This window comes from Corvus kubaryi, unplaced genomic scaffold (genome assembly GCF_017639235.1).
Source record: "Corvus kubaryi isolate FWS band 111438036 unplaced genomic scaffold, C.kubaryi_AGA036_p1.0 76, whole genome shotgun sequence".
NCBI classification, from domain to species: domain Eukaryota; kingdom Metazoa; phylum Chordata; class Aves; order Passeriformes; family Corvidae; genus Corvus; species Corvus kubaryi.
The window spans coordinates 2295796-2319989 of record NW_024582063.1 but is presented as its reverse complement, the minus strand read 5'-3'; the positions used below and the strand labels follow the sequence as shown (position 1 = coordinate 2319989).

Here is a 24194-nt window from a genome sequence, read left to right as displayed (position 1 = left end):
CCCTCTCTCTCGCCCTCTCTCTCGCCCTCTCTCTCGCCCTCTCTCTCTCCCTCTCTCTCTCCCTCTCTCTCTCCCTCTCTCTCCGCTTCTCCCTTCCCCTTGCTAAAAAACACTTTGCAATGAAGCCAAGTGCTGTCAAAGGCAGCCATTGTTCTACATGGTGGAAGTTAATTTCTGAATCCTTCGTTGTAACCAAATTTATCTTCTCTATGGCCCTATCTATAATCTTATTGCAAGAGTAATGCAGAAGCAGTTGGTAGGTGTTGCTGTGAGTACCTGGTTTGGGTGAGCTCTGTGTGATTGGTGATTGGCAATACTCCGTCGTGACACTGGGTGGCATCAGGATTTAAAAAACGCCGTCGGGATGCAAGATTGTGGTACGAGCTCTGTACTTGTTTCATCCCTGCCCACTTTCCAGTTCCCCAGTTTCACTGTAGGCAGTCCTTGCTCAGGTACTGCAGTTACCTGAGGGACACTTAAATGTCATCACTTCTTGTGTTGTTGCTGACAAAGTGATCAGTGAGAAAAGGACTGTTTCCCAAATGCACTGACAACTGTGAAATCAGAAAGCTGTTTGGCAATGTTAAGTCTCCTCCCTCTCTGCTTTAAATCAGGAACATAATTTTTTGGAGGAAAGCATGCTATTGTAAGAAGTGAGGATGGAAAGATGACAAATCATCACCATTTGCTAGCCCAGTAATTTATAGAAAACCTAACAGATGCATGTTTAAGTATTTCAATTCTAATGTGTATCAAAGCTCTGGAACTTATCCAAGGTTTGTTCCTTTTGCTGCAATGCAGATCTTTATTTAATTCTAAAAATGGGAAGCAGAGAACTTCTGATATACTGAGCCCTTCTAATTCATAAGCTGTCATTCCTGAGTTTCTTGAGCTGATAATTAGAATTACCGTTTTATCCAGTGCCTTAGTACCAAGTGACTTGAATTAAATTCTGAATCTTCTGGGGATGGATAGCATAAGGACTACTAATGGAGTATGAAATTTAGCACCTTTATGTAATTAGCTCACATTTATCACGGGTTATGAATGATCAAGCTCATTAACATCTTGCTGCCTATTCAGTGTTCTGTACGAGATTAATTGATGGCCAGTTCCAATTCTTACACCCTTCTCTTGACATCACACAACCAGCCTTGTGATTTGTATTAATTATAACTTGCTAGATGGAGAGAAAGAATGAATTAATATCAAAACTTTAATTTTACTGTTGATGATCTCAGATGAGGCATAAACCATGTGGTCAGAGGACTAAAGAGGGAAGCGTGCAACAGCAGTGCTGCTCTTTCCTGTCTCCTTGTTGTCCAATAGCCAGTTAAGTTCAGTAATATTCTATTTGACTTTAGTATGTATATATATACATACAGCTACATAGTCCTCAAATGTTTTACCTTTTTTGTATTAATTAAAGTGTCAATAATTTTATTGAAAGCATATAAAAATGCTGAGATAATTATCTTTATTAGGGTATAATTTGTGCATAATTGAATAGGTAGCTATTTTATAATATACATATTTACTGTTAACATCTGGACATTTTCTGACTAGAAACTGTTTTGTTTGATGTGGGTGAATGCCAGTTGTGCCAGTGGTCTAGATGAAGAAAAGCCTGTAGTGTTTTGTTGAAAATGCCCTGATTTTACTGTTTTGCAATGTAGGATTCTGGTGTGGAATTGAATTGGACAAGCCTCATGGGAAGAATGATGGCTCTGTGGGAGGAGTGCAGTACTTCAGTTGCCTTCCCAGATATGGCATATTTGCACCCCCATCTCGTGTGCAGAGGTGAGCACTGAATTTTCTGTAATGTTTGGGTTGCCAAATTACTTCTTAATACATTTCCAACGTGAAACAAAATTTTGAGCAGATACAGAAGATACAAATGTTTTCTTCTGCAAATGGAAGTTTATAACCTCCATTAAAAACCTGGTGGTTTTAGATCAACTTTTTGAAAGCAGAGTATAAAACTGGAAATGCACCTCCCCCTGTTTCTCTTGCAGCTACCTGAAGTATTTTTATTCCAGGGCCTCTGATAGTTTGTGTCCATTAAACCTTACTTTCATGACCCAATCTTGATGTGTTCTGCTAAATTCAATTATAAAAGGAAATTGCCCTTGGACATGACTGGAAATGCTCTTCTTATCCCAGCTAACTGCACAGAGTATCCAAAGTATGCACCACTTGCTTGTAGTCTCTTTCTTAGGTTTCAGGAAGAGCATCCAAGCAATTCTGTGCTCTTTCCTCCTGTATTTGTGTGTAGTTATGCTGCCAGACATGTTCTTGCTTTTATTTCTCTGAATAAGCCAGTTCGGGCAAACTGTTAGAACTTATCTCAGAAGTATACCTGCTGTCTCAGTGAGTAAGAGAGGCAAATAACTCAAATACACTGATTTGCTCCAGGCACTTCTTGCATACCAGCCTGAGTGCAGCAGGAATGTTGGTGTCTTTTGGGGGCAGATGGAGAAGGAAAGGATCAAAACTTCATCAATATTTGACGAGAAGCCAGTAGGTTTGTTCAGAGTTGAGTTGAAATGACTTCTTTATCGTGTTATTGCTTTTCAGACTAACGGGTTCTCTGGATTCTCTCACAGAAAGTTCGTGGAGTAAAGGAACTCACACTTTTCCAGGTAGGAGTGTGAGACACTGGGATTTGGGTGAGGCAGGCCCTGCTCTGCAGCCAAAACCTTCTGCACTAAGCCAACTTCTCCAAAAGCACAAGAAATTTTCAGGGACGCCAAATGCCAGCCAAAAGTCTGGCTGCTCCCTTCCTAAAAATGTAGCCTGCAGAAGGAGCTGTGGAGTGCTCTATTGTTCTTAATGCTGTTTCTACTGGCAGAAAGAGTTATGTCAGTTATGATTGTTGGCAGTCTTCCATTATTACTATATTGCATTCTAATCAGAGAGAAAGGGAAATGGAACCTGCTCCTTAATACAAATTAAGATTGATGAAGGGATCAGTAGGGCAATGTCCCTATGAAATTGCTAAAACTTGTGTGAGGTATTTGAAGTAGTTGTTTTCCTCTACTTAAGCTTTTAATGAGAAGACTGCTTCAAATTACCTTGTTTGGTTTGTTTAATTTAATTTCTGTCCCCTCTGAAATTCCAAACATATTATGGGTATATACTTTCATGAGGAGTTTCATCATTTAACTTCCAAATTAGAGAGGAGAATGTGCAGCAACTGTAGTGGAAGCAGTATAAAAGAAAACACAAAGAATATGTGTTCATAAGGGTTTTTTTTTCTTGAAGAAGTCCTACACAGCTTATTCATCTTTCCACGTAGGTTTTAGACGCAGTCTAAGCACCACTTCTGCATCTTCACAAAAGGAGATAAACAGAAGAAATGCCTTTGTTAGGTGAGTGTTACAAGTTTCAAGTGCTTGGGTGAGCTGGCTGTTAGCTTTGCTGTTTCTTGCTCAAAAAAACCCTTCATGCATGTAGGATATCTAGACCTTTATATGCTCTTTTTTTTCCTTCCAAAATGGACTACTTTTCCATGGGCATCCAGGAGTACAGTCCTAGAGTACAGCCAGGTTGACATTAAAGTTGTTTTCCAATCATTCATCACTGCATATTCTCCAAATTCTTGTATTTTCACACATCTGGGTGAGGTTCAGAGGCTCTTGTTAGAGGACTTCACTTTGTCCTGGTGATCCTGACTGACACTTGTATGTTAAAAGTTGTTTTGGTTAAACTGTTTTAGGCCCCAAATAAAATATTTTGTATGGCTTAATTAACCAATACTATCACCTGCTGTAAATATTGTAGATCCTAGCATCAGGTGAAAGAAATTGCTTTTCCAATACTTCAGACTGGCAGGTGTAGCAGCCTGTTACTGTTATTTCATGGTTTGTTAGTGACATGAGATCGAACCCGGTGTTTCTAAAAAGGGATTTGAGGGTGGTTTTTTTCCCCATGCACTTCCCTGAATTACAGATTTGCCCTGGATGTTTTTTAGACAAAAAAAGACAAGACTTTTTCTGTTCCCTTTCTTTTCTCACTAGATCCAAGAGCTCTGTGTTGCGGCGCAGCTGGAGCAGCAGCACTACAGCTCCCTCCGAGGGGCCCGTGAAGCTGCACGAAGGCTCCCAGGTTCTCCTGACCAGCTCCAATGAAATGGGGACCATCAGGTACATTGGTCCCACAGACTTTGCCCCAGGGATCTGGCTGGGGCTGGAGCTCCGCGGTGCCAAGGGAAAGAACGATGGCTCTGTGGGGGAAAAGCGCTACTTCACCTGCAAGCTGAACCACGGCGTCCTGGTGCGGCCCAGCAGGGTCACCTACCGTGGGATTAATGGGGCCAAGCTGGTGGATGATATTTGCTGAGCCACAGTGTGCTCATAGGGTGGGGAATGAGTATTTGAAAGCACAAAACAACCCCGCCTAGAATGCAAACTTACTTTGAAATCGTTAAATCTGCATTTGCATTTTACATATATAAGTATATATGTATGTGTGTGTATATAATATATATATATTTTATATAAAAATATATATATAAAAGAGATAAAAAAGAGTTCAGTTATGTTAAGGAGTAAAACCACTGTTGAGTTTCTCTTACTTTATCGACCCTTGCCTGGAAGGTTATTACAGAAGCATCTTGGGTTTAAGATGCTGCATCATTTGAAAACCGTTCCAGTTGGAGAACCGAGTGTCTGCAGTGTTCTCTAAAGTTCCTGTGTGGTTCATGCAGTATTTAAAGGTTTTTCTCCATGTGATAATGAACTGGAAATGTTTGTGCATTGCCTGCTTTTGACAGCAGAGGTGTTTGATGGGTGATGTTAGCCTGGTTCCTGGGCACTTTGTCAATTCCAATACCAGCTGCTAGCAATAAGAAAGGAGGATTAAAAAAACAGAGACAACCCCCTTCCTACCTTTTTCAAACAGTTCTTGAGTATTTTTGCATTTTATCATTCAGATCCCTCCTCTTCTTTCCCCCTCCTCTTCTCCTCTCCATAATACAAAAGGGCTGATAAATACAAGGATTTGCCCCTCTCTTAGTGAAGAGCAGCAATTAAATAAAAAGCCTTTAAAAAGCACAAATATGCTGCATGTCAGTCTGTACAGTAATAAGCACCTTTTGTTCTGCATTTGTAGAAGGAGCTACATATGAGATGCACTCTTTAAAATAACGCACTTTGCACTCTCCTGGAGATCTTTCCCTCATTTTTAGTGACTATTTTTTTGGTCTGGGATGCTGCAGGGAATGAGTATCGCAGTTGTAAAATGCAAATAAACCCAGAGTGGAATATGTAATACCCTCATCATAAATATTAAGTGTGTATAAATACAGCAAGGTAATTCCTGCCAGTGGTATGGAACAGATACAGGGTTTTCAAGCAAGCTGTTGCCATTTTTTGATTTGTTTCTTTTTGTTTGCTTTGGAACAGTTTCCAGTATAAATTTTTTTGTGAGAGTTTTATGATAAATTAAGGATAGTTTTAGGTACAACACTGTAATGGGCCTTCATGTGACATCAGTTGCGTATCAGCCTTTTAAAACAGCTAATCTTTTGGCCATGTTTTAAACATAGAATGTATTTTAATTGCTCAGCGTATGTAAACATTATCTTAACTGGTTGGGTTTGTGTTCCAGAACAGTCATTTTACTCTCAAATGATCTGCTTGCTCTTGCCTACTTGAAGAAGTGACACTTTAAATAGTAATATCCTATTTTTAGACAGAATCCTGCTGCTGTAACCGTCTTTTAAATGTTGCTGTAGCTATTTTTCCTGATCTGTATTTAAAATAAAATAATGCATATTGTATTCTAACTTAAGGGAATTTTTAATTGAATATAAAAGCTGTAAATTTTGAATGTGTAAAAAAAAAAAAAAGTAATGCTTTATATTTAGAGACACAGATAGTGATGTACAACTTTACTTTGTCTAATATCTGTTTCTTGCTGGTATTAATAAAATAAAACCCTGTTAAATAATAGACCACAAAGAATTTTCACGGGGTCCTTACAGAAGGATATGTTTCTCCTTCTCTTCAAATGAAGTGCAGGGGGTTCAGCATGGAACAGCAACTGCCAGCTGTGAACCAGAAGCTTTTCTCTCTCCTGGCTCTTCAGCACAGAAGTGCCAGTTCCAAACACAGCGTTTGCACAGCACGTTCTGGCACAGCCTGGTGCACCTGGGCGAGCAGTGGAGTTCCTGTGAGGAGATACTCATCATCAGGAATGCTCTTTTTCCTGCCTGACCAGATGGAATGGGTGGCACTGCTTTATCTGAGAGATAGCTGGAGTTCTCCAGGAGGTAGGTATGGGAACGAGTGTGTGGGTGAGGGAGCAAGCTGGGCCAGCTTGTTAGAGTCACACCACTTCTGTGTGGTCTGTCTTGCACAGATGATTCACTGGGAGCTTGTTTTTCCTGCAGGGGTGTCAGGCTGCACCTTCCCCAGCTCTGTAGCTCCAGGCAGGTCAGCTGGAAGTAGGGTCTTGGTGGCCTGGGCCTAGTGAGTGCTGCAGGACTTCGTTGAACCTGCCTGATGGGTGCAGGAGAGGGCAGAGATACCATTTGGCACTGGTGTATTGTGCTCTACCTTCCATTTCAGCTTCAGCCAGCAGCACATCTCTCCTGGAAGCTCTGGCTGTAATTGGCTCAAGCACTGCAGCTTAGAGAAGCAGATCTGACTTACAAGACAGAGCTGTTTCAGTAGCTCTCAGGATCTTCTGCCAGGAAGCAAGAAGCACTGTAAATTTATGCTGTCTGAAACAGAAATAAATCAGTCCATTCCAGAAAGGATTACTGAGGGCTCTCTTCAAGGTGGGGATGGGAAGGGATTTGTGCCTGCCTAAATCCAAGGTAAGTTGCCATAATCCTTAACTCCAACTCTTGCAGGAGGACACTGTGTCAAAAAAATTCTGAAAATAAGTGGCAGTGAAGTTTGAAATTAGGTGCTGTGCAGAGGACTGTACTGTCACAGCCCCTGACTGGTTAGAAAAAAAGCCAAATGATCTCAAAGTCCTGATAAACTACATAAATAAAATATTATCTGTAGTTTATAAATAAATAAACAGATAGTCCCCAGCAATACTGTGCTGCCTGTGCAGACTCTGAGGCCAGTCCTTGTCCCATAGCATGTCTCAGGTCCAGTTAAAGAAAATGGCCTTCCTCAGTGCTCTTAGCAATTAAATCTTTCAATTTTTCTTGAACACTGGCTGGAGAGACCACAGGTGCATGTCACAGGAGGATGACAACTTTCTTGAGGTGTCTGAGGATGGGGAATTAATTTCTAGAAGTTCAGCTCAACTGGACTCAGTGACTGTTTTGCAGATGGTCAATGGTTTTCTGGGCAGGGAGCCTGTGCTTTGAGAATGCTGCTGGTCAGCAACATCTGAGGCACACAGATCCACGCTTGGCTCTGCAGACCTGCAAGACATAGCCTGGTTCCTCTGACAAGTTAGCTCTGTTACCTGTGAGAGATGGCAAATCCAGCATTTCTCTCATGGCTTTTTCAGAGCTCAGAGTTTGAAGAAGCCTTGTCAAGGACCAGGTGGCAACTGAAACACCTGCATCCTTTTCCCTGCCTCGCTGCAGACAGACAACTCTAGAAGAAAGGGGAATTAGAGCAGAGATTGCCAGTCAGTGCCAGATCTGAACCAGGCTGTGGTGGCTGGCTGCTGACCAGCCCTGCTCCTGGAAGAGCATAGGAGAGCTCCTTTTTAAGTTAAGAGGAGGAAGGAACCAAAGAGTGGAGGAAATAGAGGGAGGGGAGAGGTGCTTCTGGGAAAAGTCTTGTTAACCAAACCACAGCACTATCCTGCAGTAGAATGAGCACATGAAGGAGAAAGTTTATGGCAAGTCAGTTCTAATTTCAAGGACCATTTCTTGAGAATGGAGCTACCTGGGCCATAGGATTGATACAGGGAGGGGATAAAAAGTGAGTGTTTCAGGGCAGGAGCTGATTCTTCCTAGAACTGTCACAAGATTCAATACTGTCACTCCACTGTATTAAAATACAGCTTATAGGTAGACCTATCCACAGTCCAGACTCAAAGGTTGTCTTAGATATAGGCATTAAGGGAAAACATCCAAATGCTCTCTTTAACCCTATCCTTTGTTCTCTTTTTATACCAGCCAGTTTGCTGTGGGTAAAAGCCAGCCTTGGTGGTTTGTGACAGAAGGAATGGCACCTTTCCCTGTAAGAAACTTGGTGTATGACATTTGCAATGCAAAGACGTCTGGAACAGCTGCTGAGAGCCCAAAGGGTGGCTCAGGGTACCACCAGATCTGCTCCTTTGGGTGTTCATCACCTTAATACTTCTGCAACTTTGCCAAGTAAAAATGGATGTCCAGAGACCTCCCTCGGATGTTGATCCAATCATTGCACAGCCCAACACGGAGAAAGCCAGCTACTGTCACTTTATTTGTCTTCATGCCTTGTGGTTCACTACACTTGTTTACAATACAAATACACTATTCAATACAAAATACTCAATGACCATATATTAGTATTTTTCGTCATAGTATCCCTGAAGTGCACAGGCCCTTCCTTTATAAACAATGTTGCATAAACGGCTGTACATGAGACTGACACTCCTATAATGAAGCTCGGTACTAAAAGAAGCCAGATGGGGACGCGTGGGACGTTTCCCTGTGATGGCTTTAAGTGTGGGACAGACAAAGGGCGATGTCTTTGCTGCTGTGGAAGGCTGTTTGATGCTATTCCCACGTCCAGGTTCTCATCCCGCAGTACCGGGAGCAGACATGCGGAGCGGGCCCGTCCCTGCCCGTGCCAGCCCTGCCTCTGGTGCCGCGGCTGCTCCCGCAGCACCCGGCCAGGGCCCCCGCAGCACCCACGCTCCCACAGCAAGGCGGCCCTGCGGCTTCCCACCCGTGCTCCCTGCACCTCCTCCCGCTGTGGCCAGGCTCCTCTCCCACCCCGCTCCCTCACTGCGGCTCGGGGAAGCACAACCACCCACGCTCCTGCCTCGCTTCATTCCCAGGCACATGGTTCAGTGGCAAAAAGGGACAACTGGAACGGCAGAGAGACAGGCATCCGAACCTAGTTTACCTCCAGCAGCTCATGGAATCAGAAACTACTTATCTTCTATAGGAAACCAGGTAACATCCACATGGAAATAAGCCATTTTCACAGCATAAGAGGGGTGGCACAGGGTTTTTCCCAGTTGTGCTTTACATCCTGTAGATCATACTGCTTCCTGCTTTTCCACTGTAGAATGAGGAAGACATAAATCAGAACATCGTTATTACCAACACAAAAGATTAACAGTCTTAAAAACAAGTTCCTTAAAAAACACACGGTGTGTCAATAAACTATAATTTAAAAAATAAATCATAGACAAAAATGGGTAAGAGGGTTAAAATAACTTGGATTTTTCTCCTAGCATGGAGGGGTTTGATAAAGGAATTTGGGATTTACAGAGTGCTTTGGTCTGGTGAACCCATGGTGACTTAAATCCTTTCTGGTCCCTGTAGCTCTGAGTACTAAACAGGTGAATCATCCCAGACACAGAAATTAAAAGTTTCTGGTTCATGACTGGACAGAATGCTCATGGCAAGTGCAGCCTGCACACAAGTAACAGAGCACCCTTTGGTCCAAGCAATTAATGGTAGTCTTCATTTCCTTAGAAAGAGGACAGGTAAATGCTCCAGCCCTTGTTTCTAAGTGAGAAGATTTGATTAGCACCAGTATTTACAGAACAATTTTTGCAACCTGGGGTACTGTGCTTGGACAGCACACAGGGGTACCAAACTAAATGCTTGCTGTGGAAGAACTCTGAGATGGTGTAGTTTTAACATTAAAAATAAGCCCAAAATGTATTTCTGAATTCCAAGAGTTAAGAGGGAGAGATTAAACAAAACCAAAACAATATGAACAAACCCCAAAACCCAACCAACCAAAAAATCCAAACCACTAAAGAACCCACAGCAAAGCATTTTGCACTGGAGACACAAGAGGGAAGCTTACTTAAAAGCAATTGCCAGTGCTGAACAGTATTTGTCTAATGCACTGTACCCAGCAGACTGGAGAATTTCAGCAGTAATTCACCATTTCCCCTGATCAGAATTACCTCGATATATTCCATAGGTAAGAAGCAGGAATGTGTTAGCTCCTTCATTTTTTTACAACTCCCATTCTGTAAGAGTATTTTAGTAGAAATTCTGTGATAAAATAACTGCATGGCACAAGCCCAGAGCAGTAACCACACTCTCACCATGGCAGGGAGAGCCTGCCTTTCACACCTACAGACTTAAAATCATCCCTTGCTGCTCGTGGTTTTTAAGTTTCTTTAGAAATGCCACCTTTAACATCATAACCTGGCAGCTTATCTGCATTTGTGCAGCATTGAAGCTGCTGCCCCAGATCCAAGAATTAATTTCAGCTAGTCAAAGATCATTAACTTAGCAACTTTTTGTTCTTGTGCATTCTTTTGAAAACACTCATCAGTAAACAGGTCAGCTTCTGCCCTCAGTAACTTTGCAAGGCAGCAAAAACTCAGTGTGCTCCTTTGCAAAGAAAAGCTGAAGAAAACAATGAGGAGCTTCAGCTCTTCTGAAAATGAGAAAGCTGGAATACTTAAATGAAAATTGCTATTATATGTGAATAATGTACTAGTGTAATAAATTGTTCAGATAGTGCTTGCCTCCTGAATTAATCAGCTTTCCTGAGAAACTACCCCACTGAGTTTACTGAGCTAGAGAGAGAGAGACTGGTGTGACACTAACACAGTCCTAAGCCAGACAGAATTCCTCCCCAGTGGCTATTTCACAGCAAGAGCTGCGAGCCTAATAACCTTGGAGATGACAGATACCCTCTTAGCTCAACCTAAAGAAGCCTGTAGGTGTAACCCTTGTTATCTCCCCTAACCCATGGAGCAGCAGTGGGATGGATCTCTAGCAGATGAACATGAAATTCAGAGCAGCCCCTGACCCAGCTTCCCCACACACGAGCACAGCCTGTTACCCAGCCACCACATCTGCTTTTGGATTTGGTCTAAAAAAAGGATTTAATTCTGTGTATCAGAGACACCAAAAAGGCAGATTAGGAGAGCACACTCCTGCTCCCCCTGCAGTGTGTTTTTTACAAGGGGCGTGGCCCAAGGCAAGCCCTCCGATTTCAATCTGCACATCCCAAAGTTTATGAGTATGCATACAGGGATTCTGGTCTGCTCCCTTATCAAGACTGGAAGCTTACCTCAGCGTTCGGATCCAGGGCCAGACTCGGGGTCACTTCACTGAAACAAAGAGTCTCAGACTGAAGAACTCCTTCCCACTCCTTTGCTGATGCTCCACTACTCCCATTTCTATGGAAATAAGCACCCCTTTTTGGATAGCGTTCATGCTAAAAACAGCTCCTCCCAACCCTAAGCTGAAGTTACTAATGCACATCTTTACACATGAATTATTTCCTACATCTATGTTTTGACAATACACTTAACTGGAATATTTTTCATGCACGGGGTGTACAAAGTGAGTCAATGGAGTGTTTGTCCTTAAACCACTATCATACATGTATTTTGCTGAAGGAACAAGGGCTCTAAACCCTTCAAATACAGACAGTATCTGGCTTCCAGATGGTGGCACGACGTAGTCTTCTGCCTTTATGATGTTGTTCGTATAGGGTATGTCAAAGGCTATTTCAAACCTTCAAGGTATGCAGGTGGCTGTCCATTTTCAGGGCATGGTGAATGTCTCTCTCATGACCATGGTCCTTTAAAGCTTCACCTTGATTCCACTTAGCACTCACAAGTTCCTGATGAAGGGCATTCCTACTTTTGTAGGACACAAGGAATTTTAAAGGGCTTTACTTGGTTCTGGTGCTTAAGCATAGGTAAACAAAAATAAACCAAAGAAAACCCCAGCCAAAGAATGCCTGCCCCCTGAATGCCTCATAGCATCTACACCCATCCTCTGCTTCCTCTCCTCTCCCCTTCAAGTGATGCAGTGTGACCAGGGTCTTTCCATTGCCCTGCCAGCACCCCTATAACACTGTGCATTTAAGGACCTTCGAAGACTGGACTGTAGCTGGAACAAGACTTGAGAATGTGCCATCGCATCACCATCCAGCGCTGTCGTATTTTTTTCGGTTTGGATAGAGGATGCTCTTCCCAAACCCACTACAAGCTCTGCCAGCAGCAGGAGACCTCCAAGTCTTCCACAGCAATGACAAATTTGGCACGGAAAAGCCCAGACATGAAACACTCATGGCAGTGAGCCGCGGCTTGACACGGAAGCAGAGGACGCACAACCGGGAAAAGCTCACAGGAGGGGCATGACGACAACCATGCGGATGAGTTGATGCAACAGCAGCTGGGCCTTGCAGTTAACAACAGTTCCCTGCATCCTCCCTCCCCCTTGTTTCTTTGACTCTGCAGGGGCTCCAGTGGTTTGAAGCCTCTCAGGTTAGTAGAAGTTACAGTAGAAGTTACAGCGTCAAGGGTGGCACTTTTGGAGCAAGTTTGCACAAAACAGGAGGTGATGCTGTCGGATCCCTTGCTCGTGGTGTGTTGGGTATCAGGACATCTCTTCAAGGCTCAGGGGCCACAGGGGGAAAAGTCAAGAGAGGGTCGAGGGCTCTCAGGGCCCCTGCTGGGTTATGTGGCTCTTGTTTCTAAGGATGGGGTCCTTGTAACTGCTAGCGCAAGGTGGTGTGGAGTTTTCCAAGGGTAAGCCCTGCTGTTGGTATCCATAGTTGACATTCCCACAGGGGAAGTGGCGGAGCCTAAAGAGAGGCACTTCTTTAACACTTGCAGTTAGGGAAGATGGCTCTAAGAGCAGGGAGGAGCCTGGCAGCCTGCCAGTCACAATGTTGGGCCCCACAGTACAGTTTCCTTCCTGTCCCAAATTCTCCCTCTCGGGCCTCTCCTTCTCCAGCAGAGAACTGTTTTTGCTGGCCTGCTTCTCCGCAAACCAGGAACCATAGGTTGGATTCCACAGGTTGGTGGGCTTGTTTCTGGAGCCCCGGCTTTTGTGCAGCTCGGAAGGGGGATTGGACTGGGCGTAGGCCATGTTGATGTGTCCCCCCCCTGTGGCTGACTGCACCTTCCTCGGCCCTGACTGTTCCAAGGCTCCCACTTTCCCTAGAGATTTTCCAGCAGTGATGGCTGACGGCAGTGGTGGTGGAGATGGCAGGGTTTGCTTATCATCCTTTCTGTCTTGGTGTGTTGAGACCAAGAGAGGAGGAATTCCTTCTGGATCGTCGGGGCGCATCGCCACCTTCTCCTCCTCCTCAGCTGATGGGCCGTATTCTACTGGCAGGGCGGTGTTGATGACGTCGGGATCCTGCCGGAGGAACAACAGGAGTTTCTCAAAGTCTGCAGCCATCACACATTGAAGGACACATCTAGCAGCTGTCATGCTATGATCTCAACACATCCCACCACCCAGAGGCCACATTCCATGAGGAAGGGATACAGACAAAGTGCAGTTATGTGTGAGATGCAAAGGGATATCCTTAAAATCCAGCTCTTTAAGAAAAAGTACCCCTTAAACTTACCATAGAAAAGCAGAGGCACAAAACCAATGAAAAGCATTTTTTATGTCCAGTGAAATTTCCTGTGGGAATGGTTTTTGGAATCTATATCATCTCAGAGTTCATAACACTCTCAGATAATATTGAGAAAATCAAAAGTATTGCCATGAAAGTATTGCCTCCACACAACAAGGGAGGAATGGGAAAGCAGAGAGAAGACAATACTGGCAGACCCCTTGAAGCCTGAATCCATAGGGACTGCAGTTCTGAGCCACTTAAGCAGTTTTGAAAATCAAACTGCGAGAAAATGCAGTGATCTTGGCAACCTTTACTTATTGCTATATGCCATGGCAAGCTACAGATAGCAGAATAAAATGCCTCCCAATCCCAGGATCCAAACACACGTAAAAAAATACTTCAAGCTTCCCAAACAACAAGGGAAAGCAAACTGACTGAGGTGGACCACAGTGAGGTCATACAAGGAGTCTGCACTGATGCAGGCAGGAGAACAATTTCCAAACTGCTCTACTCCTCACAAGCTAAACTGGTGGTAAAAAATAAGTAAATCAGATTTTGGCTTGGAAAGACAGCCACATCTTTTCCCTGTTGCTCAGTCTAAGCATCACCACTCCTTTAGCCTGGCCTTCTCCACCTGCCTTCTCCAGTGCTGTCAGATTCAAAAAACTGCCAACAGCTGCTGAAACCACCTGCAAAGGGTGCTCTGAGCTGGGATCATTTCTGTTCAATGCTGAGTGTGCCTTAAGGGTAAACACTGGGATGGAGTGGCTGGGATGAGGCACATGAAAGCAGTGCAGGTCTGTCTTTGCTCTTTTGCTTGTTGGAATCTGTGCCTTTATAAGCAGAAGCAGAGCTACACGTGTGCTCTTTGTAAAGCTGTGTAAGCCTGTGTTAGCCTGTGCCTTTCAGCAGCGAAAAACAAGAGGGATCAGGCACCTGAGGTAAATACCCCAGCCAAGGGCCCAGGCTGTCATCAGTCTCCCTGGACTGCTGACTGCAGCACAGCAGTGCTGCCTCTTCATCTCATGCCCTGGCTTGTCCACACAGCTCCTCAAGAAGAACCCTCTCCACCCCTCTCACCCGAGGTGAATGACACAGATACCTGAGTGCAGTACTCAATCCTCTCCAGGATTATGGCAAAGTTGGGCCGGTCTTCAGGCTGGTGCTGCCAACACTGGGTCATAATGCGGTAGCTGGAAGGGCAGAACAGGAGGTGTTCTTGAACAGCAGATCCCGTGGGATGTGACAACTACTCATGGCAGCTTAGGAATCAAAAACATTCATCCCCATTCTTGCTTCTAACAAATGAGAGTTCTCTGCCTTCCCTCGAGCTGGACAACTGATGCAGTGCTAAGCACTGAAATGTGACTACCAGTGGGGTGAAATCCACAGCCTTTCAGAGAAATAACTCATCCACCTGAAATCCCTTGGATAATACACTGAAGGTAGGCAGGGCTACAGATAAAGGAGCCTGGTTTTCCCTACCTGTGAACAGTCTGATGCATTGAAGTTTCACAGCTAACCTAAGACACAGAAATACTGTGTCATCTTTGACCAAACAAGCAGTGGCCAGGACTTCTCAAATGGGCCCTGAATTATTTTTCAAAACAACAGAAAAAACAAATATTACAGAAATCACTGGCACTAAAGTTTAATAAGGCCAATTAACCATGATTAGGTTAATCTTAAAAGTCATTAACTTTTGACTAGAGAAAAAGCATTTGAAACGGAAACTTAGTTGCATGAATATATCAAAGTTAAAGTCTCATACACAGGGCCAGGGCAGTTTTTAGGTGGATCCATCCTTCCTCCATTGGTGACAAACTCCAGAACCTCCTGGTTGCTTTTGCTGGGGTAGGGCATGTATCCCAAAGAGAATATCTCCCACAGCAATACGCCAAAGGACCTGAGTACAGAAGGAAAGGAAAATAAAGTGAGGGATACTGGAATGACCATCACCAGTGGGCAATGCCTTTAGGTTCAGTACCATCAGCACTGCTCTTTGTAACCTTTGATCAGGCAGCTGGTGGAAATCCTGCTGTAGGATTCAGACATAAATAAGCTGCACACTTGTAACAATGAACTTTAAAACCATTAACAAATACCAGTAGCTGACTGTTAAGTGACTGAAGCCTATCATGTAGGTGATAAATATGGTTGTTTTGCCCTTGTACTCAGCACTGCTCAGCTAGAGGTAACAAAAGTGAAAGTCAGGTTATCCTTTTCTGAGAACACTGACCACTGACAGGACTTATGGCAAACTTTTCCTCTGGAATAGCTATCTTGCATGAAGTAACATGCTAGTGAACCCCCACTGATGCTCTGAGGCCCACAGGCCCCACCTGTCACTCAGCATACAATAAAAACACTCCCTAGCAAACACAGCTCTGGGCCTGGGTGCTGTGGCCTGCAAAGCCCTGGGGACAGTGGCTGGGACAGGACCCCCTCCAAAGCATTTGCCTGGTCAGTGGCTTGGAAACCACAACCTCATTGGTTAAAACTGTAGAGAGAGATGTGCAGCAGTGGGAAACTCCTCTGCTTGGTGCTGAGACAGGCAGAGCTCACCTGTACGAGTGTGGACCTCACCCCTCTGCTGGGGCTTGCTCACGAGCTGTGTCCTGGCCGCTAGCCCCTTCCCCTCCACACATGCCCTGAGCTCTTGCCTCCTGCTCACCTGATTTTCCTCCCCACCTCTGGCCACTCAGGAGCTCCCAGTGCTGCTGTAGGCCAGGAGAAAGGCAAAACCCACCATGTACGACACCCTTCTCCCTGACTGGCAGGATGGATCCTGCCTGCAGCCTCCCGTGCTGCTTTCCTCAGTGTGGGACCAATGCTTTCCTCCCTGGAGCAGCACCTGCATCTGCTTTGGTCTCCTTTCCCTGCCTGCTCACTTGTCCTGCAGCACCCACCTCTGCACAGGTCTGACCTTTCTGTTCCCTCATCTCCCCTACCACCACTGGCTCTGAAAGACCCAGCTTGTCTTTTGAGTATGTGAGAAGTGAAAGAGAACGTGTGTTTTTTACAAAATATTCACAGTTTACAAAAGGGGTTACAACACAGACAGACTGGACAGAGGAGGAAAGGAAGCTCACCATGTGTCTGTTTTTGATGTAAATATCCCTTCCATGAAGGCCTCAGGAGGCATCCATTTGACAGGCAACATTGCACACCCACCCTTACGATAGTAGCTGGCTCTGCAAAGAACAAACAAAACAAAAGATTCAGCCAAAAATTCAGAAAATGCCATTAATATGGGATTTTTATAATTACAAATATTGAAATTATGAGCCACAGGAGAGACTAATTTAGGTGGAACAATCTAAGTGCTGAAATGGCCTGTTTCTTCTCATAAAAGTAGTGGAAAGGAGCAAACCATGGAAGTGCTGCTTAATCTACATCACTTCAGGCTTGATCTGGTGAACTAGTTATCCTGCTAGGGAATTACTAACACAGTAACTGCTGCTGGCAGAGCCTTCTCCTGCCCTTTTCAACCACAGCAAGACCTCCTCACCTCATCTCACACATGGTCATCTTGAGCAGCCCCACCAAAAATAAACCAAACCTATCCCATATATACCCAGTCTAAAGCACTGCGAGTAAAATCCAAACCCCTTTGTAGTAACAAGGAGCTTGTTGAGGAGGATGCCATTAGAGCTGGGAGAGTAGCACAAAAATGTTCCTGAGACAGGAATTACAACAGCCCTTTAGAGTCACTGTCATTTAAAATAAAACCTGCAAGCCCCAAATCCTGTTCTGGCAGTTGCAGGAGGCTGCTCATGCAAGCTGGTACCACTGATCATAACCACACAGCCTGAGCATCCAAAGGATACTCCTGGACAAAGAAACAAATGCCGACTTCAAAGGCACCTTTGAAAGCTCAGCACTAAAGTGTTCATCTTGGCAGTTGGTTCTGCTGATTGTGTGAGGGTGACAGATGCTCCTTTCTCCCAGCAGAGCCCCATCTGACAGTGGGGCAGCATGGGGGCTCTTTGTGGAGGAAAAAAACCCAAGCAGCTCTGACACGCTTGGGTTTTTGAAGATAGAACTCTGTTTGCATCACCTCAGGCTGTGATACTGTCAGATCTCAAGCTAAGCAGAGCCAAGCCCAGCTTAGTGATTGCACAGGAGAATCCCCAAGCAGGAAAAAAAGAAGGCAAGGCACTGGAATAAGCAGCGCGGGTGACTGAGCACAAGGCATTCCTTCTTCCGAGTCAGGGCAAATCAATTCCTCAGCACAGCAGGATATGGAGCTGCACTTCTAGAGGTGCTCTATGGAAGATGAGACATCAAACTGCAGCTCTGACTGCTTATGGTCATTAAAGATTTTCTGGCACTTCTTGCAAGAGCAGAGGTAGTTAACCCCATGCCCTGGCTGAATTCAAGTTTGGGTGATTACATTTTCCTGACCTTCTTCTTCACCTTCCTCCTTTAGCTGCAGTAAATTGAGGAGATTTACTGATGATACCAAACCAAAGGTGCAGGGGTAGCATCAAGGAGAGAGATTAAACTCAGAATCATTTGGGATCACGAAACAAAAGGGCACATTAATGCCATTCAGTGTGGAGAACAAAAAGAAAGGAAACTGAGGACAGAGTCTAAGAGGGAAGAAAAGCACCTTCCATGACCATTAGACTTCGCTGCCCAGGAGAGAGATGTCAGGAGTGGGAAAAGTCTCCAGAACAGTTCAAGGCAAACACCAGAAAGGCACCAGCTGGGATTCACCAGGGTGGAATCTCTCCTCTCACCTCACTAGGGTTACACAGAGCAGCACAAGAGCCTGCACAAACACTGCTCCTCCCTCATTTCAGTGACCTTCCACTTGCAGGTACCCTGGGCTTGGCTCTGCTACCTGTATATATCCCGGGCCATTCCAAAGTCTCCAATCTTAGCCACTCTCCCAGGCCCTCGACAGGTAAGGAGGCAGTTCCTCGCAGCAATATCCCTAAAAGGAAGGGGAAGAAAAGAAACAGAAAGAGAAGAACCACTTAATAATTTGACAGTTTTGCAAGTCAAAAAGAAAACAAAAAATAGTACCTACTTTCATGAGCTGCAGAGAACCTAGAACAGCCAGAAAAGTCAGTGTTTATGGATAACTGCAATGTCCCCAATTCCAGTCTATCCCCACAGCAGGAACAGTTTTGTTCTTTAACATTTTTGCTTTAAACTTCACATAACATCTTCTAGTTGAAAGGGTGGGCCTCCCGTGAGCCTCCCTTCACCCCAGGAGCTATTTTTATGTCTGTAAGGAGTGCAAGAAGTGAAGCTGATTTCAGCAATGTACTAATCCCAACATCAAGCTGTCTGGGGAATGATCCACTCATCTGTTCCTACTGTGCTTGTTCAAGTGTTGTCAAAAGGCTGTTGTACTGTCAGAGACAGGTAGAACAATGTGCAGGTGTTGCTCTGAATACTGAAGCTGTGGGCCTGAACCTGTGTATGCAGGTAAAGCTCCAAGCTCCACCTCTGCTGGGCTGGAGTAAACACTGAGGTCTGAATAACACAGTGGCACACACAGTGGGTGTCTCTCAGAACTGTGAACTGCCACCTCTCTACTCATCTCTCCTCATAAGGCAGGATTTTAGATGCTTGCCAAACACCCTGTTTTGCAGGAGCAATGGTCACCAGATGTTGCCCTTCTGGCTGTGCTTGTACAGGTGTTCTTTGAGGGGGAAAAGAAAAGCCTTCCAAAATGAGTAGACAGGCACTAAATAAAATTCATGACAGGAAGAGCTTTAAAGACTTCTGTCACAAGACTGTGTCCATTTGCAGAGTAGCCAAATAGGCTGCACAAGTGCAGGCCCTGAGACAGGGCTCAGGATCTTTGGCAAAACTACAGACCTGTGCCAGCCTGATTTATAGCAGCTCCTCTCTTTATTGCTTCTATGATTCGGATTTTGTCTACCCTTGTTTAAGGGTATGCAGCCACTAGAGTGCAGCAGGACATAAAGATACGGAGCAGGGCAGTAGGAGCCCGTGCTGGCCTCTCTGCAAGTCCTGCCCAGGCTGTGCTCACCTACCTGTGAATGAAGTGGTTCTCCTCCAGGTACTGACACCCACAAGCAATGTCACGGGCCACATGGAGCAAGTCCAGCATGGAAAGGGAGGAAGGCTGATTCTACCAAAAGAGAAGGGACATGGGTTAAAAGCAGGAACATGGTGTGAGTCGTCGCTGATACAGCGCTGGGAGCTCTCCGGCAAGTGACGTACCTCTGATGTCAATACACAAAGGGGTTAGGAGAACACACAAGAGAGAGGTCATATCCGTGAACTATGGAAAGGATGTGCAGACACAATGTCATACAGATCCCAGGAGACAGAATCGGAATAGACAGAATCAGCTGGATCTGACTTTCCAGCTCCATTGGGATGCTCCTGTAAGAATTTCCCCCAGTTCTCATGGCAGATTCTTCTGAATTTTCAGCACGATTTTTGAGATCTGTAGCCTGAACTGTTCTTCACTGAGTTTCTTTGTATTATTGCCAGCTTCTCTCTAAAGTCACCTTGAACCACGAGAATGACATTTTGTATAATGGCATGAGTCACATTTGCTCTTTCCCTCCTCCACATCTGTGTAGGTTTTATCTTGCCCCTTTGAGCACTGACACAGTTTTGTGTAGCCAATGGCTATGGAAGACTAAGGCTGCCAACTCCTTGTTCCTGCCCCTCTGATGAAGTCCACAGCCGTTGCCAGGAGGAGCCAGATGCTTTAGTGGAAAGGGCAGGATTCGCACCAGTGCTTCTCAGCCCCTGAAGCCAAACCATCAGCTGCTGCCCTGAGGTGTGAATCAGTGAAGCCTGTGGCGAGATTCAGTGATCCTTGTGGCCAGTCCTGGGGGCAGGAGGAAAGTGCTGCTGCCAGAGGAGTGATGAGAAGCAACTGGGTGGCAGTGAGTGTTCATGCCACAACAACCATGTGATAGCTAAGTGTTTATCAGCCTTTGTTATTGGACCAAACAAGCGTATCACACTCCTTCGCTCTCTCTTATGACACCAACCATGCTGCCCAGTCCCCAAAAGGCACACCTGCCCTTGGGGCTCTCACACCAGTGCACAGACCAGCGTAGCTTCTGCAGTGACGGGGACTGCTGGATCTCCAACCCATCTGTTGTAATGAAGTGTCTCCAGATGGATGCAATGCTGTGCTGGCCATCCCACCTGATCTAAACCACTGCACACTGGGACTGGAAATAAGTCTCTGCTCTGCAGCAGCCAGTAGTTAAACAGTGGTCATTGAGTGGTAAAACTCAAGAAAGAAAATCTTTACGTCCTCTGAAGATGTTAGAAAAAAACCTGGCCTCAATACTTGACTAGTGAAATAATTGAAAAATGCTGCATTTCTGTGTGAACAGAGACTGTTTTGTTCAATGCAGGGCCATAAACCAAAATGTGATCGATATTTTATTATTTACATAGAGTAGTTCATTGCCTATGTATACTTAACTGATTCTTTAAAACACTGGACTGCATCTCCTCTTAAACTTCCTCTTTACAGAATAACTATTTTCTGCAAACATAAAGCTGTTCTTTCCCAGCCATTTTGTGGGGAAGAGAGAATAATCTTTTACCTCTGTGAGTTAAAGTGACTCACCAGCTACACAAGATGGCTACAGTAAGAAAGAATGCACATGTCTTCTTTTTCCCTTGCAGGGCATAACCAAGGGGAAATTAATATCTCAATCTACCCATTCCTTGCTCTTCTGAGCAAGGGTCAGAAACCTGAAGTGAAAACTGAGTAAAAAGCCCAATTCTTTACTCTACAATCGATTTCAGACTCAAGCTATACTGCAAAGCAGTCAGTAGGCTGAAGCCACAAGCTGATTTGAACTGCGTGGTTTTTTTCCCTTTTGCCCCCCCTTTTTTTTTTTTTTTTGCTTTCCTTTCCCTCCTTGGATGAATTCCTTCCACCTTTTATTTGGCTAAATACAATCCTAAAACAGATGTGACTGCCCAGCCAAGGACAATTTAGCCTTGTAATTTGTTTGAAAAATGGAGGTTTGGGATTCATTTTGCAAGGGGGCAGCCTTGAGACACACCAAAGGATTCACTTTACAGCTTTTGCTCCCCAGATGAATGGATGATGCCAGCTGCAATGTTCCGCTGCTCGGGGCAGTGGGCATGCTGGAAGCACTGGTGTGACACCTCCCAGGTAAGGCTGAATCTTGCTAAAGGTGAATGAAATTCTGTGTATTGTTCAGTGTAATCACTGCTCTGTGCAACAGGCTGCACAGCACAAAGGAGGGGAATCATTTATCCATATACAATTTCTCTGCCAGAGCTGTGCTTTGATTGCTGTGCTGTGTGTGAGAAAGATCAGCACTGAACCTCCCAGAATGGACAATTCTGCAATGCTCACACTGAGCAAAGGCTCCGATTCCAGGCACCTCTGAATCTACCAGGTTGCCTCTCTGCAGATCAGGGGGAAGAGGTAATCCTATAATAGATGTGAAACTCTATTAGAAATGGAAAAGAGAAATCCTTCAGGGCTGTAAACCATGGACTCATGGGGAATTATGAATCTGAACCTTATGGTGTGGACCTAGCTGGCATAAATCAACATATTTCACAAGAATCACTGGTATTGTATCAGTGATATTGGACAGAGATATGATCATTCTTGCTTAGAGTCCAGAAAAATCATTACATGTTGGCTGAACTGAAACTGCATTGTTTACATGAAGAACACAGATGAACACCATGCGACAGTGCTGGCAGCATCTCCATCTCATTAAGTTGGATCCCGTGTTCTGATACCTCCTGCAGTTGCTTTAGTTTTCCATTTCGTGTCCCTTTCAATGCCTTAAGTCCCCCCTTTGCTTTATTCACTTTCTCCTTCACCATTCCCTCTGCTCCCTTTCCTGATTTTCAGTGGCTAAGTGCATGGCAGCATGCTGCATGTGTCTTGCTCCAAGTCACACAGGTTGTAGCTGGCCAGTGGCAACTGGTGGTCTCTCTAGCATGGTGCTTTCTTTTTCTGTAAGCCTCAGAATTAGTGCCAAGTTAATGTCTTTTACGCCTCTATTAAGTCTATCCAAACTAGCAAATGAATTTGTTGTCACTGGCAAGGCAGTGCAAAGACCAACTGGGGGATGAAGGTAGAGACTGAACATGTAAATCTCTTTTTTGTAATTAGGCTGAGAGCAAAAGTAGGTGGGAAAGACAAGGTAGTAAAAGATATTAGCTGGAAAAGACAAAAGTGGAAAGAAAACAAGGGGAAAAGCAGTAATTCATGTGGTGCTTAGTGCAGAATAAGCAATGCACCTCTGCTACCCAGTCTGTCAGATAGGGCTTGTGTGTTCAATTAATTCCTTTTGGAAACAAAGTTCATCAAAACCTCTTTACTCTGCACTGTCCCTTATCTTTCCCTTCCTTTAATGGGCCTGAAAAGCTAGACATCCTGCCTGCTATGCCTACCTTCCGCCTGTCTTCCTTGAGTGAGCAATAGGAGGAACAAAGCAGCTCAGGGTTCATTAAGAGCAGTGCAAAGATACATCCAGTAGCACTGAGCCACAGGCCTTATGTACAGAGACTATGTCACACCTCAAGTGTATGCAGAGGGTAAATCCACTTCCAGGGCCAGATCCCATACTTCACAGAGCACAGTGCCCTGCACATGTCTCATCTCTCATCAGTCATAGCCTCCTTGCCTCATAGTTTGTGAGCCAGCAGTCAAAACCACACCAGAGGCTGATTTCTCAGCACTCACAGGTGCCATTGGCTCCTCAGAAGCTGCCCCAGCAGCCAGATAATGAATTACCCTGTCATTCTTGCCAGGCAGACACCACATGGGATGGTTGCAGAAGCAGGGCAAGGCAAGAGGAAATAAGGTATTAGAATGGAGCAAAACTGTGTGGATCTGTGTCTGCACAGAGTCAGGCTGTCCATGTTCATCTAGCTGTTAAAGAGGGAATGGAAACTGCTTTTCTAATCAGTTCCAGCTTGCAACTACCCATCTGCATTTGAAGCTCAGCTTTCCCAGAGTGTGAAAGACATGGGACTGAGCAAACAACACTCATCAATCCAAGGTCTGCTTCACTCCTGGGAGCAAGTTAAATGCAGAAACCAGGGAGAATCTTCAAGCTGATGGGAAAAGGCGTTGTGCTTGGTAGTTGTTATGGTCAGTCTCAGATAACCTCAAACAGGTCAGGAAAGACAAGGAAAGAAGAGGAATGGGGGGAGCCACTGTGAAGGCAGAAAGAGAAATACGAAGGAAGCAATGGACTGAACCATCAGCCTCTTCTGACATCAGCTTTCACAGGGGCTGCACAGAGCTACTGCTGACAAGAACAGAAGTCCTGGCAAGGAAGAACTCATGACTGGGGTAGGGCCAAATAGAAAAAAACCCCTCAGATCAGAAGGCTCCCATGACTGCATCCTGTCAAGATTAAGGGCTTTTCATCTACAGAAGCGGCTGGCTCATTTTACTGTAAGTAGGTAAAAGTTCCTGCTGTGCAGGACTAGTGTTCTTAGCAGTTCCTCACAAGATCTGTAGATCACTGAGCTGGCTCCTCTAATTTAAGGAGCCAAACCCCATCCCGTTTTACGGTCCCCTTCACACATCTAGCACAGCTTGGCCTGGCAGTTTTGAACAAAGCACTGACCTGGCAGCATATCTTGCCTGTGCCATTTTATGCTGCACTGGGTGAGAGTGGAGCCCATGTTGCAAAATACAAACTTCCCCATTCACCTACCACCAAGTTTGGCCCATTTGTATGAGCATCT

The 24194-nt window shown here is 44.9% G+C and overlaps 2 protein-coding genes across 10 annotated transcripts in view; one reads left to right on the top strand and one right to left on the bottom strand.

Moving 5' to 3' along the window:
* CLIP4 (CAP-Gly domain containing linker protein family member 4) overlaps window positions 1-5954 on the top strand; it is a 32664-nt gene extending 26710 nt beyond the window's left edge. For 7 of the 8 annotated variants that reach the window (XM_042051469.1, XM_042051464.1, XM_042051465.1 and 4 more), the window contains 4 exons: window positions 1677-1800; window positions 2578-2642; window positions 3299-3371; window positions 4020-5954. In XM_042051469.1, the coding sequence (XP_041907403.1) occupies window positions 1677-1800; window positions 2578-2642; window positions 3299-3371; window positions 4020-4341 (584 nt within the window). In that variant the 3' untranslated portion in view covers window positions 4342-5954. Of the gene's footprint in view, window positions 1-1676; window positions 1801-2577; window positions 2643-3298; window positions 3376-4019 lie in introns of those variants that run through there. The other variant, XM_042051471.1, reaches the window with a different exon arrangement.
* Window positions 5955-8368: 2414 nt separating this feature from the next.
* The window catches only part of ALK (ALK receptor tyrosine kinase), a 226187-nt gene continuing 210361 nt past the window's right edge, over window positions 8369-24194 (bottom strand). For both annotated transcript variants that reach the window (XM_042051462.1, XM_042051463.1), the window contains 7 exons: window positions 19493-19590; window positions 18325-18417; window positions 16568-16669; window positions 15247-15381; window positions 14578-14668; window positions 11181-13267; window positions 8369-9194 (listed from right to left, as the gene is read on the bottom strand). In XM_042051462.1, coding sequence (XP_041907396.1) covers window positions 12563-13267; window positions 14578-14668; window positions 15247-15381; window positions 16568-16669; window positions 18325-18417; window positions 19493-19590 — 1224 coding nt within the window. In that variant the 3' untranslated portion in view covers window positions 8369-9194; window positions 11181-12562. The remainder of the gene's footprint in view (window positions 9195-11180; window positions 13268-14577; window positions 14669-15246; window positions 15382-16567; window positions 16670-18324; window positions 18418-19492; window positions 19591-24194) is intronic.